At 35.8% G+C, this 16,345-nt stretch overlaps 1 protein-coding gene across 1 annotated transcript in view; it reads right to left on the reverse strand.

Annotated features, from left to right (window-relative positions):
* BTBD8 (BTB domain containing 8) overlaps positions 1 to 16,345 on the reverse strand; it is a 41,058-nt gene that overhangs the window by 12,118 nt on the left and 12,595 nt on the right. Inside the window, exons 5-16 of the mRNA XM_071565247.1 lie at positions 16,013 to 16,102; positions 13,764 to 13,844; positions 12,603 to 12,699; positions 11,926 to 12,014; positions 11,612 to 11,714; positions 7,753 to 7,935; positions 6,896 to 7,033; positions 5,767 to 5,896; positions 3,150 to 3,211; positions 1,451 to 2,087; positions 1,076 to 1,160; positions 388 to 527 (exon numbers count right to left, since the gene is read on the reverse strand). Of these exons, the coding sequence (XP_071421348.1) occupies positions 388 to 527; positions 1,076 to 1,160; positions 1,451 to 2,087; positions 3,150 to 3,211; positions 5,767 to 5,896; positions 6,896 to 7,033; positions 7,753 to 7,935; positions 11,612 to 11,714; positions 11,926 to 12,014; positions 12,603 to 12,699; positions 13,764 to 13,844; positions 16,013 to 16,102 (1,835 nt within the window). The remainder of the gene's footprint in view (positions 1 to 387; positions 528 to 1,075; positions 1,161 to 1,450; positions 2,088 to 3,149; positions 3,212 to 5,766; positions 5,897 to 6,895; positions 7,034 to 7,752; positions 7,936 to 11,611; positions 11,715 to 11,925; positions 12,015 to 12,602; positions 12,700 to 13,763; positions 13,845 to 16,012; positions 16,103 to 16,345) is intronic.

The following is a 16,345-nucleotide window of genomic DNA, read 5'->3' on the forward strand; positions in this document are numbered from 1 at the left end:
GCTGCTCCCAAACCAGGGAGGCACAATGGAGTCTGCAGTCCAGATCTTTGATGCTTATTATAAATGCTTGACCTACAGATTTTCTGTTGAACTCAGTCAAGGTTCTAAATGCAGAAGTACAGGGGACCAGCAAACAGAAGAGTCTGCAATGCAGATTAAACAAGCAGGAGCAAACACCCATTGGCAACGAAGACTGTCTTTTAAATATTTTGAAGCTGACATTCATTTGCATTTTACAGCTTAGGATTGTCACCAAAAGTGAAATACGGGAAAATCCTTGAATTCTTCAGAAGATTTTTCCAAATACTTGTGCTAAAAATGAACCAAACAAAACCCAAAGCTTTGCATAATAGTGTCAGATTGTTTAATTGCTGTATGAAACTTTACCTTGGTTCTTGGGAGAGTTGGTAGGTGTGTTTTGAGCCTTTTGCTGTGCTGCAGAACTGGTACTGACATTCCCTTTTTTCTTTAGAACAGTCTGTACATTTTGCTCATTGCACCCTTTTCCTGTTGATTTTTTTGTCAGACTGTAAGAAAATTATTGTATCCATTATGTCCAAGCTTAGATCAAGCAATGCTTAAGTATATTTTAAAAAGTAATAAATGTGTTTTAATATGCACACATATAAACATTGAACATGCAACCTAAAAAGTAAACTTTTTGAAAGAAGAACTTTTATGTCTATCTGTATTTTTAATGTATATACAAATATATATATGGCCCATTTCAGAATTTCATGGTGCTTCAGCTGTCTTCCTGTCCAGTTTAATCTAACCTATTCCAGAAACAGTAAGTTTACAACACCTTGTGTAGTCATTGACTGTTCCAGTATGCAGAATTCTGAATGACCTATAACAATTTAAAAATGATTAGCATGAAACAGCCCAACACAGAAGCCCAACCAGCAATGTTTGCAATAGCTGACTCAAATTGTTTTGCAAATAACATCCTACAGACAACCCTTAAAAAGAACACGCTGATCAATCTCATAGTAAGTTTAACAGTTCACCTGGAACATTTTTATTCCAAACTCAGACACACATATAGAAAGTACCACATTGATTTGTAACATACCTGCTTGTGACATTTGCCTCAAGATCAGTCTTTTTACTTTTGGTGGTGACTCCATTTGATATCTTCACAGTTGCCTTTGTTTTCACTATTGTAAAGTAAATTCAAAGTTAATTACAGGGGGAAGTGCATTGCATGTAAGTACTGAAAAAAATCTAATAATAAATGAAGATCAGTTATTGAAAAGAGCAGACATGCTAAAGTTGTAAAACGTCTACCATTTTATATGACTATCAATTGACCATAAAGTCAGTTAATATACATTTACAAGGAAAGAATATAACTCCTGTCAATCTATGGTAGATTTTCTAAAGCTTCCCAAGCAGGTTTTTTAGTGTATGCCCAGCCTGAGACAAATCAGAAGAAAAAAAAAATTACCGGTCTGTTTTTTCCCTTCCTCTACCAACTTATCCTCTTTGAGTTCCTCTGTCTGTTCACTGGCAGTCTTGATATCCACAGTTGAGTTTGCTGACTTGCTGGAAGTTGTTGCTACAGTCACTGAGGAGGGAGATTCCTTCCCTGGCGTTTTTTTCAATGGTTTTGTTTTGATCTGCACACTTGAGGTTACTGTGAGCACTTTAGGTCTGGCACCTGCAGATTTTCCTTCATGATTCTTTAGTCCTTTGCCACCTACTGAATTTTTTTGCCCACTTGCAGATGATGTCTTTTCTCCATCTTGCTTGGTAAGCATGCTTTCAGCCTTCACATTTCCATTATTTTCTATTTTTGTCTTTATAACAGCTCTGGCCTTTGGCGAGGCAGCTTTTTCCCCTGGTTTTGAATCCTTAGTAATCTTGGAAACTAATTTTTTGCCATCTTTCCCCTTTACATCCTCATGCTTGGAAGCCTTATTAACAGTGTTCCTGTTGGTGCTGGATGTATGTCCAGATGCTCCTAATCCATCAGATTTCATTTTATCCTGATTGGTGGAAGAATCTCCCCAGCAACCCTTCTTGCTGTGTTCTGTCCAGGAAGTGTTTCTTACACCAAGAGATTGAGTAGTAGTTTTATTTAACTAGGATAAAAAAAAAGGCATCAGAAAAAAAACCCAACCAAAACACAAGACATTTGTAACATCAAAACTATCCATAATCTTCCAATTCTGAAACACATCTACTTTTAAAGTAGTACATGAACTAAAGCAACAAGATAAAACATAGAAATAAATTTTAAAAAATATATATTTTAGCTTAGTTTGCTGGCTTTCAAGAATATAAAAGTAGCACAAATCACATGTGAAGTACTGCTCTATATAGAGGAGATAGATATTTCTAAGTAGAGGTTTGCTTTACTTTGGACAAATTACTCTGCAATATTTATTTATATTACTAGAGTCTGCTGAAGTAAGAAAACTTTCTCGAGTTTTATGTTATTTTCCAAAGAGGAACAAAAACTGTGCGTTACTACAAACATAAAACCAAAAATTATTTTGTAATACATGTGATGTTTTTAACCATTACCCACAGTGTATCCCCCAAGAAGTGACAATGTTCATTCTCTCAGACAGAGATACACTGAGACATGGAGAATGAAGTGCAGGAAACAGTATCTTTGTGATACCAGTGCCATTGCAATGCATCCAAGACTGCCAAATCATGTGAAACCCATACTGTTTTTCTATCAAATAATAATGTAGCTTTAAGTGTGAGTCTCAACAGGAGAGTTGTTAAGGGCACCTAGAAAATATTTTTCAGGGCAGGGAGTGTAACAGATTCAGTGCTGTGGTGCCTTGTAATAATAGCAGAGATTAATTAGCTCAGTAGCAAACCATTTGCTTTGGGAAACAGATGAGTTTCATTATGTAGCAAGAGAGGAATGTGACATTCTGAACACAAATTCCTGTCTTTTATTTGAGCTTATCTTTCTGAAAATGTAGCAGAGTGCTAAGTCTGAGTCCTAACATGTTTACAGTAATGAACATTACTGATTCTGCAGAAACAAAAGTTCACAAGAAAATGTGGAGTTTTCAAAAGCAAGTTCCATTAAGCAATATGGAAAATTAGTATTAATGTAAAACAAATAATGAAAATAGTTTTGTTTGCAATTGTGTTTTTAATGTTTGGATATAAAGCTTTACCTGAGCACTAGTGAATACAGGTTTTTTGCCAAGTCTTCGGTCATCACCCTTGTCAAATGCAGCTGTAAAAGGAATAAGCAGTTTCTTTACTATTTAGCAGGAAAGAAGGGAGAGAGAAAACAATCCAGCCTACTCAGTTAACATCATCTGAAATGAGTCCTTTGGGCTCTGTAATTATTCTAGGAAGGCTAATTTTGGTGATATGGCAAATGTTAATTGGAAATACATGGGTTTATGTTTGGAACAAAAAGTGTGGGATCTGTAATGAAGTCACATGGCCATAAGCAAGTTGTTTAACTCTTCTGTTTCCTCATGTCCATAGTAAGACTTCTGTTTTTCCAAGTTTAATTCATTCAAAGCTGGCAGTGCACTGAGACCTGTGAAAGTGTACAAAATTTACAAAGAAGATACTTCAGGTTTAGAGTACTAATGACTCTTCAGTGATGTATTGCTATTTATAGAATACTTATTTATACTATTTACAGAAGAGATAAATTACATTAAAGCAAATTATATTAGTTTTCAAAAGTGATAAAGCCAAAATACCTGAATGTACACAGTAGGATCATAGTGCCTGTTTGAATAGCATGCAGCATAATGGTATGAGAGTTATCCCTGTGATTGTCATGTGGAATTTTCAGGCAGTGAATGCCTTTTTTTTTTTCTGATGTACTCTGGGGAGGAAAGCCGTTTTCAATAAAGCCTTTGAATCAATTGCACTTGTAGAATACAAAAAGGGTATTTATAGACACTGTACAGACCCAGAATTGGTATTTGTCATATATCATCTATATTTGTATTCATATTTCAGCCAAAAAAAGGTTTTTCAAAAAATATATGTAAAAATTTAAGCATTCAGTCTTATGTTCTGACATATATTTATGCTATATTTATACAAGGATACATTTTTTGTACATATAACACAACTAAAAATTCTGTCAAATTCTTACTGAAGATACTAAAAATAATTTTTATATAGGCCTGTAAAAATCACACAAAAGGTATGCTGAAAATGGCACCCTAGGGAGCTAATCCTTTTTTCTAGCAATGACTCTGCACATTAATACATACCAATATATTAAGACAAAATCCACATAAACTTGTGCCTAAGAAAGCACAAGTACTGTAAATGAAAAAACCCACAATATCATCTGTCTTCTTTTGGCATTTTTCTACCTCTATTATAACCATATAATTTTATATAGGTTAAATTTCTAGAAGAGAAACCACCACCAGAAATCTTTCATGAAAGTTGTTTTAAGTTATCCTCGACATATTTCACCTGAAGATTAATATTTGTCTGCCACTACTGTGTGATCATTTTGCCTGTAATTAAACCCAGACAATTTATGCAAACATTTCATCCTGTTCACATATAAAATGTATGCTACCTCTGAGTTATAATTTAATCCAAAAGAAAACAAAACAATTTCTGGCAAGATGGAGTATGGACAACTAAGACACACCTCGGTTTTAAATATGTTTTTTTGTATTGAAAACACTAGTGGAAAGCAGCCTAAACATTATTCACAATAGGGACACAATCATCTTGAAAGTAAAACAGCCCAAATCAGAAACAACCCACCCTTGTTTCTAAAGCCAGCTCTTCAGTTTTCTGAAGGATTTTATAATCCAGAATGAAATCATAAACCTGTTTTACACAGTAGCAGTGAGATATGATTTGGCTGCATTCCTAAATCATACTTAGAAAGACTGTCACTGCCTCTTTCTCAGCATCTAATTGTAAAATAAAATTTTCATCTACCTCCAGGCATAAAAAATTTTATAACTATCATATCCTAGCTACTAATGTCTTTAACAAGGACATCAAAATGTTTATTTCTCCTTTGAATCAAAAGTGATTTGATTTCAGAGAAGTATTCAACACATTCTTTTCTTTTCTAACACTGTACTGTCAAAGCTGATATTCAACCATAACCTGAACTCCACCATCAGTTCTACATCCTCAGAATACTCAGGGACTTCAAAACAAAGGAGCGTTCAGAACAAAAACTCCTTTTTGTTGGCAGTGTTGTCTGTTAGAACGTTGATCACACCATGCAGGTCCCTGGGGGCTCTGCAGCAGCACACACAGATCGCAATGCCCAGCGACCGACAAGTCCAGCTCTCTGCATTTGCTCAGAGCACGAGATAAGCATTATGCAAGAGACAAGCAATATTTATACATCGTGGGGAGAACGATAAAGGACACAAATGGAATTCACAGAACACGTAATCTGCTTTGTGCAAATTTAATACATCCACAGCGCTTATCTCCTTAAAAATGAGGCAGATAAGGTTTTTAATCCTACTGCAGTGTTTTCAGTAATTTACAGTAGCTGTAAATAAGAATAGAATCCATCTACATTTGTTTGGTTTCTGTCATATATCCTCCTAAAAAGAAAAGCAGGAAAGACTTTTCACAGAAAATGACTTACTGGGTCCCATATTTGAAACTAGCTAAGCATGCAATCATGGTTTATTCTAAAACACCACTTCAAAATACAGAGCAGCACAAATTTTGCTTTATTTTGTATCAGGCTCCTCAATTCCATCTGCATTTTATCTACTAAACAGATAGCTAAAAAATTCTAATGCCATTTGGTGCCAGACATACCTGCTTGTATTTTCTGTTGATGGTCTGGCCTCATCAGCTTCCAGCTTTCTGTGTGACGAACAGCATAAAAAGACTGAACCAGGAAGACCCAGAGCTTATCACGCAGCGCCTGGATCTTGCACGTAAAACCCTGTGTTCAAGTAACAAATCAGCAGCTGGCGAGGGGCATATTGTCATAGCAACCAGTCATTATTCCTTTCAGAATCTACTTACTCCCTAAGCTAGATCAATGATGTCATCACATATATTTTATAATGGTTGGGTAGATGGAGATGCTGTTTTTGAAGGATTATTGCCCACCACAGTAATTTTTCAATACTTTAAAATCTACAAACTACAGCACTAGCAAACACTGCATTGCTCTTTTTTTTTTTTGTTAAACGAACCCCATAATAGCTCTTCACTGTCAGCTGTGTCACAACAAGGTCAAATACTCTCGGGAAAAATAATGTATTTGATTAAATTTTCATTGCTTTGACCAAGGAGATCCACAATAGCACCAGATTGCAGTAATTAATTTTTTATTTATTTTTCATTCTTTGTCATACTATTTGTGAATTATTCTCAGAATTACAGTTACCCACAGCTTAAATACAATTATTTAGATTGTGTGGATATACATGGTATGTTACACACATGGAGACTGACATCTCTACCCAATCCAAAAAACACACACTGGATTAAGAGGCAGTCCTTCCTTTAGGGGAGAGTCTTGAACAAAAGCAACCGTGACTTTCACAAAAAGGGAGGAAAATACACAGCAAGAAAAAGAGTAAACTCTATTCCCCCATAAGTTTTAGACAATGCAGCATTTTGATGAGTTTTTTCCTCATCACAAATTTAAAGTGATAGTAAAGATCAATAGTGCAGTGTTGCCTATAGGACTGACATTTTCAGTAATACACAGGAAATTTTTTATTGCCATGGATGGGGTTTCTCTTCAAAGTAAACAAATGCCAACATTTTCTCTACTTTCAACAGGACCTTGGATTTATGCTGATGCTTTTCTGTGTGACCGCAGTTGCAGGACTGAGGCACCTGAGCTCACACCACATCATCTGATTTGAACCATTACATCAAACAATACCAGAACAGTTTTTCTACAAACACTGCACATTGAAAAACCTACCATCTCCTTCACATTTGCAGAGTTCAACAATGTGTCCACAGCTACAAGAAGAAAGCAGCTATTTTCATTATTAATGCTTTTTTCAATTGCATTAAAAATTAGTTCTAGAAGGTCAGGTTTGCTGCTCATTGCCTGTGCCTGAGGAAACAACAAAAGGCAGCCGTTTAAAACAAAAGAGTGTACTTTGTATGCAAAAGCATTACTGAGCAGAGAAGATCTGCTATCAAGCTGTGCAGGAGGTATTCCAAAGCTGAGCATCTTTTGTATCCTTTTAACCCCACTCCTCTCCAGGCCTCTAGCAAATCATCCTGAGGCCTCTCATTAACAGAAATTTTAGGAACAAGCACACTGTGATGAATTTATAGCCCCATGCAACTCTAGATTTGATGACAAAATGTTTTAACATAATCTATTTATTTTTTATTCCGCTATACATATTAAAAAACATCTTTCACAGGAGAAATGAACAGCTAGATGACACCAGAACCTGCAGTAATGCCATATTCTTGCAACTCACACCAAAAACAAACAACAGAAATAAGTCCAAGTTTGAGTATACTGGACATCCTCATACTCTTTCCTGTAAGTACATGTTGTTATTCTAGGGGCCTGAAAGCTTTTTCAAAGCTGATATCTATACTCTTTCCAACACAGAAATTGTCCTACTAAATTAACTGGAACATTTATTTAACTGAGGCACATAACCTGAGCAGTTATCAGCCCCGTGCATCAAAATATTTATGTGCTTTAAAACAACAACTGAAAAAACTCACCTCCTGCCTCCCTAAAAAACTTAGTACTGCCTGAGTTCAGTTCAATTTGTTTGGAAGCATACAATACCTTGAGGGCACTTTTACCTGCAACAAAACGGAGAAGCCTTCACTTTGTACTACGTGTAGGAAGTTTGCCACAATAAACGTTACACATTCTTCATGCAGCCTGGATGCCAAGGCCACAGCTGCCTCTGTCCACCTCACTTGGGGAAGGCTGTTGATCAGCCGGTCACTCTCCATCAAAAGAAAAGCAGCATTCTTGTGGTTCTTCAAATAAAAACAGAAATTAGCCTGTTGCCAAGTAATTGCCTCAAGAATTGCTGATCGTAAAACAGCTTCTGTTCAATTACTTAACTTTTACACAGGGATCTGATTCTGGTTTGCCTAAAGTTAGGCAGTAAAGTTTTTAGTAGCTTTTATTGTATTTTTTCAATTGTATCCATACATACTGCAGTCCTGAAGAAAATAAGGCAAATGTTAACTGGGAAAACTATTCTGAATAGAGAAAAACATTTTAGGTCACTGAAAGATGTAATAAATTGCCAAAAAAAAATCTAAGTCAGTGTTGTGGGTGAGTGTGGATGGTCTGGCATTTGGAACATGGAGAAAACATTCTCAGAGTTATGAATCCTTTTGCTTTATTTAAAGGAGTAAAACAACAAATACTTGTCTTCCCAGATGGAGTTTTAACTTACCCTCTTTACAGTTTCTCTAAGAAAAGTAACTGTTATTTCTCTAGTTACATTTAAAACAAGCAAAAAAATATTTTGCTAATATTTATTACCTTGGTCTGTGCCTTTAGCTCTTTCATGCAGTGCATCAACACAGTACCTGAGGGCAACTTCTGCCTAACACATCACTTGAAAAGAATTTGTAATTTATGGTTATCCACATTAGAATGGACTGAAAACTCTATTCAACATGACCTAGCAGGACACTGATAAATTATGCAGTAAGATCAGTAACACTGGAAAAAGCAACAATTCAGATAACTATTTGACACAACCCCCCTACTGTAAATTCAGATCACAAGCATGTTTGTCCTATGCGACTTAGAAAGCAGGGAGGGCCTTCTTCAGGTATATTGTAGTTAAAATACAAAATCTGACCATCCATTGCTCAATTATACTTTTTTATTGTTTTACTCATCTCTGGGCAAAACCAGTCTGCTTCTAGGCACATCAGGTAAATTAAGGATTATGTACATGCTTATATTTTGATTTTGCTCCCACTGCAGTCAATCACAAGCTTTTTGAATTGTCCAGATTTCAACCCCTGCTCACAAGGCATTTACTGCCATTAGACACTTCCAGTGAAATATAAAATGCCTTCATTGACTTCTGATTAAATCAGTACTTTGTAGGAGTGGCTCTAACTGAATTTTACTTATCTTGTTATTTTTTGCTAACCATTCTAAAATGGAGTCCACTTTACTAATCTAAAAAAACAGTAATTTTCTGGCATGGAGTTGAGAAATCAGGGAAAGGTACCTGAAGAGTGTTTTATACTGCACTCCTATTTTAGTATTTCTGTGCTCATCTGTTGTGGCTTCCCAGGGATTTTCTGATCAGCAATCTCCTTTTCTTTGCATCTTTTCTTCCTGTAAAGGGCTGCCCCTCATTAACGAGGTTTTACATGTCCAATATTGGTAAATGGAAGGATCCACAGAGAACACTCATTAACTGGGTGTAACTGTTGAAGTTTTACAGCAGAGAACTCCAGCAGCAGAGAAAAAGAGGATTGTAACAGTAGTTCCTGCAAAATTAATGTCAGGCCTTTTCTTCTTCCTCCCTCAAGCAGTCTTAAGCATTTTTGCAGATAGTGAAAACCACCCCTGGGAATTCCACAGGTTTTTGGAATGCGGGTCTTAAGCGCTCTGAGTTAAATGAACACTCACCAGAACTGGTCTCTGGGCAGAAGAGGCTTATGCCTTTTAGTTTAATTTTTCACTTCTGAAAGCTTTCAAAACTTCAGTCCATAAAATACCAGTGCATCTTGCAACACAAATTTTAAATCTGTCATGTGGGATCCAAATCACACTTTAGTCCAAACTGCAAAAACCTTCCAGCAAAGCTGGGCACACAGCTGGAACACTACCAAGTACCACAGTGCCATGAATGTTCTGCAAAGGCTGGTACCTTAAAGGTAGCACATGTATTTCGATGCAAATTGTGACCACAGCATCTTTATATACTAGAATAGGCACACAGGGGAAGGAAGGTCTGAACATCTGCCTTTAAACTGTCATGATAATGTTGCACAAGGGCCTGGAGAAGAGCCTGGAACTGTGTCTACACACACTTTTGGCTACAAGACACATGTGAGGTAGTTTGGAGATGGGTGGTGGTGTAACTATGAACACCTGTAGATCTATACCTGAAAACGTTACTTAAAACTTCTCAAACATTTATACTACTTATGACACATAAAGTTATGTGTATATTCCCTGAACAACTCAGTATACTGATCTAACACAATGGCAGGTGTGCTATTGAGATTTTAGCCACTGTCTTTATTGTCAGAACTTTGCATTCTGGCAGAAAGACTGTTCAGGTTTTGTAGCTGTGGATTCTCTTAAGCTTCTCTCGGTACAACCATGTAGCTCTGAAATCTCTGTTCTTCAGGCTTTCACCTGAATATGCATTAGCAGCCAATACTCACAGCTGACCTGCTGGCCTCAGCACTTTAGGTACTCCAGCAAAGAGGTCCTGAAAAAGAGCAGCCCCAAGAAAGCTTCACAGTCCTTTCAGCAAGGGGTAGTTCTTGGCCAGAACCATTCAAGAGTGCATCTCTTGAACAAGGGAAATGTTTGGCAACATCTGTGGTCATACTTGAGCTATTTTGGCTGAGTAACAACAGTAACAGAGACATGGGGACAAGGACTTCAGCATGAGATACCACATACTCAGTTGTCTGTTGTGTGCTAGAGCCAAAATCATCTTATGAATGTTACGTGAGGCAGTTAGATTAAATTTCTCCATGACAATCCACATTACAGCTACATACAAGAGACAGTCATGCTTGGCAGCAGCTGTAGAGGTTTATTTTCACTCTTACATACTCTTAATATATCTGTTACAATTCAGTGTATTTACAGGATAGTTACTGGACCCAATTTCTGTTAACAACTCTAGCACAAATCTATTACCTTAAGGCAGTTCTGAGCATAGTTTTATATAGAAATACAAAGTACTTAAGTTTAGGCAGGTCTAAATTGGAACAATATAAGTATGTGTCAAATAAAATTAATGCTCAGCTTTGGAGGGACCAGCTCAGAACTGTTATGTGAGCAGCAGAAGATCAGTACATACACCATACTGTTACTTTATTTTTGAAGTCAGCCTGCCTGTAAACAAGTGGGATGTGATCACTGATAGACAGTGATTGCCTGAGGTCTGAAAAAATGAAGTACATTTTTTCCAAATTAAAACATAAGCAAAGAGGAAAAGGCAATGACAAATCATGTATACTAGCACCTAACAAAGAATTTGATACAGTGATTTCCTGTTCCTCACTATCCAAATACACAATCACAGAATCATCGAATGGACTGGGTTAGAAGGGACCTTACAGATCATGTAGTCCCAACCCAAATGCCATGGGCAGGGACACTTTCCACTAGCCCGGGTTTCTCAGAGCCCCATCCAGCCTGGCCTTGAACACTTCCATAATGTTGCATTATGATGTCACAGTTGTTTCATAAACTTATTTTGTATTATTATGCTGGACTTGGATATGATGATCACTAGACTGTGTGTCCTGAAGCATAACAACGACATCTCACATCAAAATTTGGTTTAAATTATTTTAATGGAAACTTTTACACAGTATAAATGTACTACAGATTTAAAATACTACATTTATTGTCCCTTAAAGTACATTGTACAGCTAAATAAGAAAAAGATTTACATTGCTCTCTTTTTATCCAAAGCACACTACTTACCAGAGAGTTAATCAACATAAGAAGACAGTTGTTCTGAAGTTCAGCAGGTAAATTGGCGAAGCTTCTCTCTGACAAACATTTTGCAAAATGTTTTCCTACCCATCTGTTGAAAAGAGAGCCACTCTTAGGTAAGGAAGATGAAAAATGTTCTCTCTTCACTTGTTAGCATAAGTGATACCTCTAAAGTATCATGAAGGAAAAAGTGTTTAAAATGTGAACATTTTATATGCCAAAATAAACCCTGTATCTCAAAATAAAATAATTTCAACACAACGGAGAGAATGAAAACCAATACTTTATTTTATTTTACTTACTTCATGCAAGCAGCATAGAGGTTTTCCATGCCCAGTGAATGAGCAATAGCCATGCATTCCAGTACTGGTTGCTGTTTTCCAGGAACAGGCTGGAGTTGATAGGAAATTACCACAATTACTATACATTCTGATTTACAGAAATCATACAGAAGTGCAAAAACTTCAGTTCAAACACAAGTACCACTAGCTACCATGGTATTTAACTTTGTTTGCCTTTATGCAGAACATAGAGGTCATCTGCTTCCACAAGTCAGTAGGATTCAGGCTCATAAGCCTAATGCATGAAAACGCTCAACTCTAAGGAGGTATTTGTTTTCTAAACTAATTTTCATTGAACAGAGAAATTTTCTAAATATATGTCCATGAAATATAATATGCAAATATATAGTATTTCCATATCCCCACCAAGAACAATTACATTTATAATGGGACATATTGAATTAGTTGTGTGGAGTACTACTTTTCATCAGCTGAAATTTACAAGTTTTTATAAACAGATGGATGATCCCACAGGCCTTACTCCAATCATCAGTCCCAGTGAATTTAGCAGATTCACACGTAAGAACAGGGTCTGTTGACCACACAGTTGCAAAGTATCTCCTCAGTACTTTGTGTTATGTAACAGAATCGAATTCTTTGGCTTTGTACCTCAGCAAGTGGCATGAGAACTAACGTACCTTTTGGAAAAAATTGCAGTAATCTCTTTTCAAAATGTAGATAGCTATTTCTTTTAGCCCATCCAGCCCATACATGTCTGCAATGCCCAACATGCGGCTGAAGAGAAAGCAGCAGCAACAGGAATCAACAAACCATTTGGATAATACACATTTTGCTTAGAGAACAATTTCTGTGCTAATTTCTCACCTCTTCGTTCAGTCAGAACTTACTGCAGAAATAGATTGAGAACCAAGCGTGGCACTTGCCAAAGAATAATCTTCAAATAAAAACATATAATGACCTAATAACAAACTCACAGCCACTGAGTTCAGTCTAGATAAAAGGAAGCCTCAGCCAGTAGCTGAGAAACTGTTCAGAAGACTCTGTTTCTCTATTTTAAGGATAGCAAGTGAAAAAGATATTTGTGCCAGCAGAGTTTTGGCATTTCATAGTTTTTTTTCCCAAAGATTACATAAAATGTTATTGATGACCTTGTTATGTCTCTTCCAAATACTAAAAAGTAGAGCGACCAAACTATTAATTATGTTATATAACAATCAATACCATAATTTTACTTACTATATAAATTCATTACCTAAATAATGACATTGGAGAATATTATAAACAATTCCATACTTTTAAGAAACTGTAGCTGTTTAGTGTTTAGTGGCAGAATTCAACACCTAATATATAAATGGTTTCAGGGAATAATTCACAAATTTTAGAATTTACTTCACTAATACAAGATTATGTATAATACTAATGATTAAGAACGGTCCCAGAAGAAAATGCCAACATTTACATTGGTTCCTATATATCACCTTTCATGGATCTAAGACAACTACTTAGCCTTCTCATCAACTCAAGTAATTATTTAAAAATAAATTAAAATTACTAACTGTTATATGCTATCACACATTGTATATATTATTCTGAAAACTAAAAGGAAAGTGCAGGCAAATTGGTAATTATTTTGGTATAAAACATCCTCCTGTTTTTCACTCTCCTCATACAGTATTCCAAAAACAGCTTGCACACCTTTCCCAGCAGCTGTCAAATAAACAATATTTCTTCAACAGCTTTATTTTTGGAATTTTCCTTCTGACTTTTAACTGAGAAAATACAGAATAATCAAATGAACACAACCTACAACTAATAAAATAATAAAAGTTGACATATACCCAACATCAACTTGGTCTGGGAAGTCCAGAATAGCTCCATATATAAAATGCAAGATGACACTCATTTCTACGTGGCTTATGCTGCAAAAAAAAAAAAAAAAAGAAAAAATACAAATAAAGACATGTCCAGAATAAAATGCTCTATATTTCTTACCCAAAGGACGCTGGTCAAAAAGCTGATACATCATCCAGCTGTTCTGTGACTGGAAGGTAAATGATCTGATAAAATTAAAGCTATTTTCAAGATGACTGCAATGCAAAATTACCTAAATGAACTACATTTGGGATGAATTTAGCTACTCAATTGTCTTGCTGAAACTTTCTAATATAAATCTTTGAAAACAACTCATAAGAAGACTAATACCAATATCTATATTGTTTAAACTGATAATATTCAGAAAGGATGCTTTTGATCATGGCCAAGCTCTTTACTAGTAATAAATCCATTATTAAGTAACTACATATCTTATATATATATCTTTTATAATAATTATTTTTATTTCTTGATTTTATTACATATTTATCTTTTCCTACAATAAAAATACATCTGGTCATTTTAGTACAATGCTAAGTAGGAATGTTACATCTCAAATATTTAGGAAGTCTTTATTCAGATTAAAAAAGCTGGAATTCCTACAAGGTGGTGTTTCCACCCTTTCATAGTCCCAGCACATATTGCAGAAAGGCACAGAATGCCCGTTTGAAATGAAGGACACTCTCCTGAATAACATCTCATTGTACTTGTGTACATGTGGTTTTGTGTGCCACCTTCAGAACCCACAGTGCTTTGTACATCTGTGTAAACGGAATACAGTCATGCAGATGGAGCTGAGACCCTTTAAAACATTACACATGTTTATGCAACTGACACTGATAACTAAAAACAAAAGGAAAAAACCCAACGTTGCAACACACAGAGAAGCAGAATCAGCACAGTTGTCTCTCTGTATCAGCACACACAACAGGCGTACAGGCAGCAAGGTGGAGTTTCCCCAGTTTTGACAGTTGTTACCTCCTTATGCAGAGTTTTCATTATTTCAGAGTAAGACTTATTTATAAGTGCTTAATTTATTTATAAGACTTTATTTATAAGTGCTTTAAAAGACAGCACATAAATCAGCACTAAGCAGGAAAGTGAACTAGAAAAGGGAAAATTATGGATATGATTCATAGAAATAGAAATTATGAGACATTGGCATGGGAATATACTCATATAAAGATTATGTACTTCTTAGGAGAAAGTCTCTACTGAAAAAGTAGGATGAAAATTTCTTAACCACATAGAAATCAATTACAGAGAGAGAAGAGTAATTGGTGACTATCAGTCTCTAAAACATATAGTAAAAGCTAAGGAATGAATTAAATGACAAGTATATTGTTCTATAAGGATTAGGAAATTATAACCAAATCAACAGATAACCTTCCTGATTTTGCAGCAGTATTATTACACTGACAGAAAGCTCAAATGATCAACATTTGAGAAAGTATCACTTGGCCAAGCAATTTTCTATTAACACAAAGCAGTTGCATTTTGCAGTACTATAAGGTACACAGGTCTTTATGAAGAAAACTGAGCCCACAAAAAAGCTCCCATGTACATGGATCAGTATGCCTTTGCTTTTAAAAGAAATCTAATGTATTTCAATTGATTTTGCCGATACTGAAAAGAATTAACCTGGCAGTCCTCAGCTTATCTATGAAGTTTTAAGTATCCATCTTACAGTGACAGCTCCATTACTTTCAGCTCTCACACAGAAAGCCATTGCAAACAAACACATGAGATAAAATTGCTTTAGTATATATGCTGCTGGAATACCATAATTAAACACCATTTAGGAAATGTAGTTGTTATTTATCTTTACACTGTTAATATACACTTACTGTACAAGTAAGTATGAAAATGACGTTCAGCCATTCATAATACTTCTCATGCTATGTACAACATGAAGTGACAGAAAAGAATTCTCAAATAGAATGTAAATACTAAAGTATACTCTACAAAAAAAGGATTAATACCCTTCTGCTCATGAAAAAGACTTCTCTGAATCATCTGACAATATTAACAAATACACTACACATGCAGTTTCATCCTGAAGTCAAAACAGTACCCAGGAAATGCATCAGGCTGGAGAAAAGTGTCAAGGCAGATTACTCTGCAGTGCTCTGTACACAGCACAGTTGTTACATATTTGCAGTGATTGGAAATTGCCTACCTTTGCTCCCACACGACTTCCAGAGACAACACTTACCCTTGAAGAGTGATGTGCTCTTGGGAGCTCTCAGCCCAACTTCCACTCAGCATAGCAGCAAAGTAACTAGATCTGGCACATAAAATAGCCCTGAGAGAGAAAAAGTAAACATTATTCCACTAGATACAAATATTTATTATAAGACTCTTTGATAACATTGACTTAAATCTTTGCCCTTTATGTATTAAGGTGTCAGCTGTATTACTGCATGTCATTTCTTCCGGTGTGTTTGGCATTTCAAAATACACCAGAGAAAAAACCGAACAGTGCTCTATAAATTTTTAGTTAAAGCTTGTTTTTAGTATGACTTCGAGATTCACAGTGAGGAAATCT

Source organism: Pithys albifrons, chromosome 10 (genome assembly GCF_047495875.1).
Source record: "Pithys albifrons albifrons isolate INPA30051 chromosome 10, PitAlb_v1, whole genome shotgun sequence".
NCBI lineage: Eukaryota > Metazoa > Chordata > Aves > Passeriformes > Thamnophilidae > Pithys > Pithys albifrons.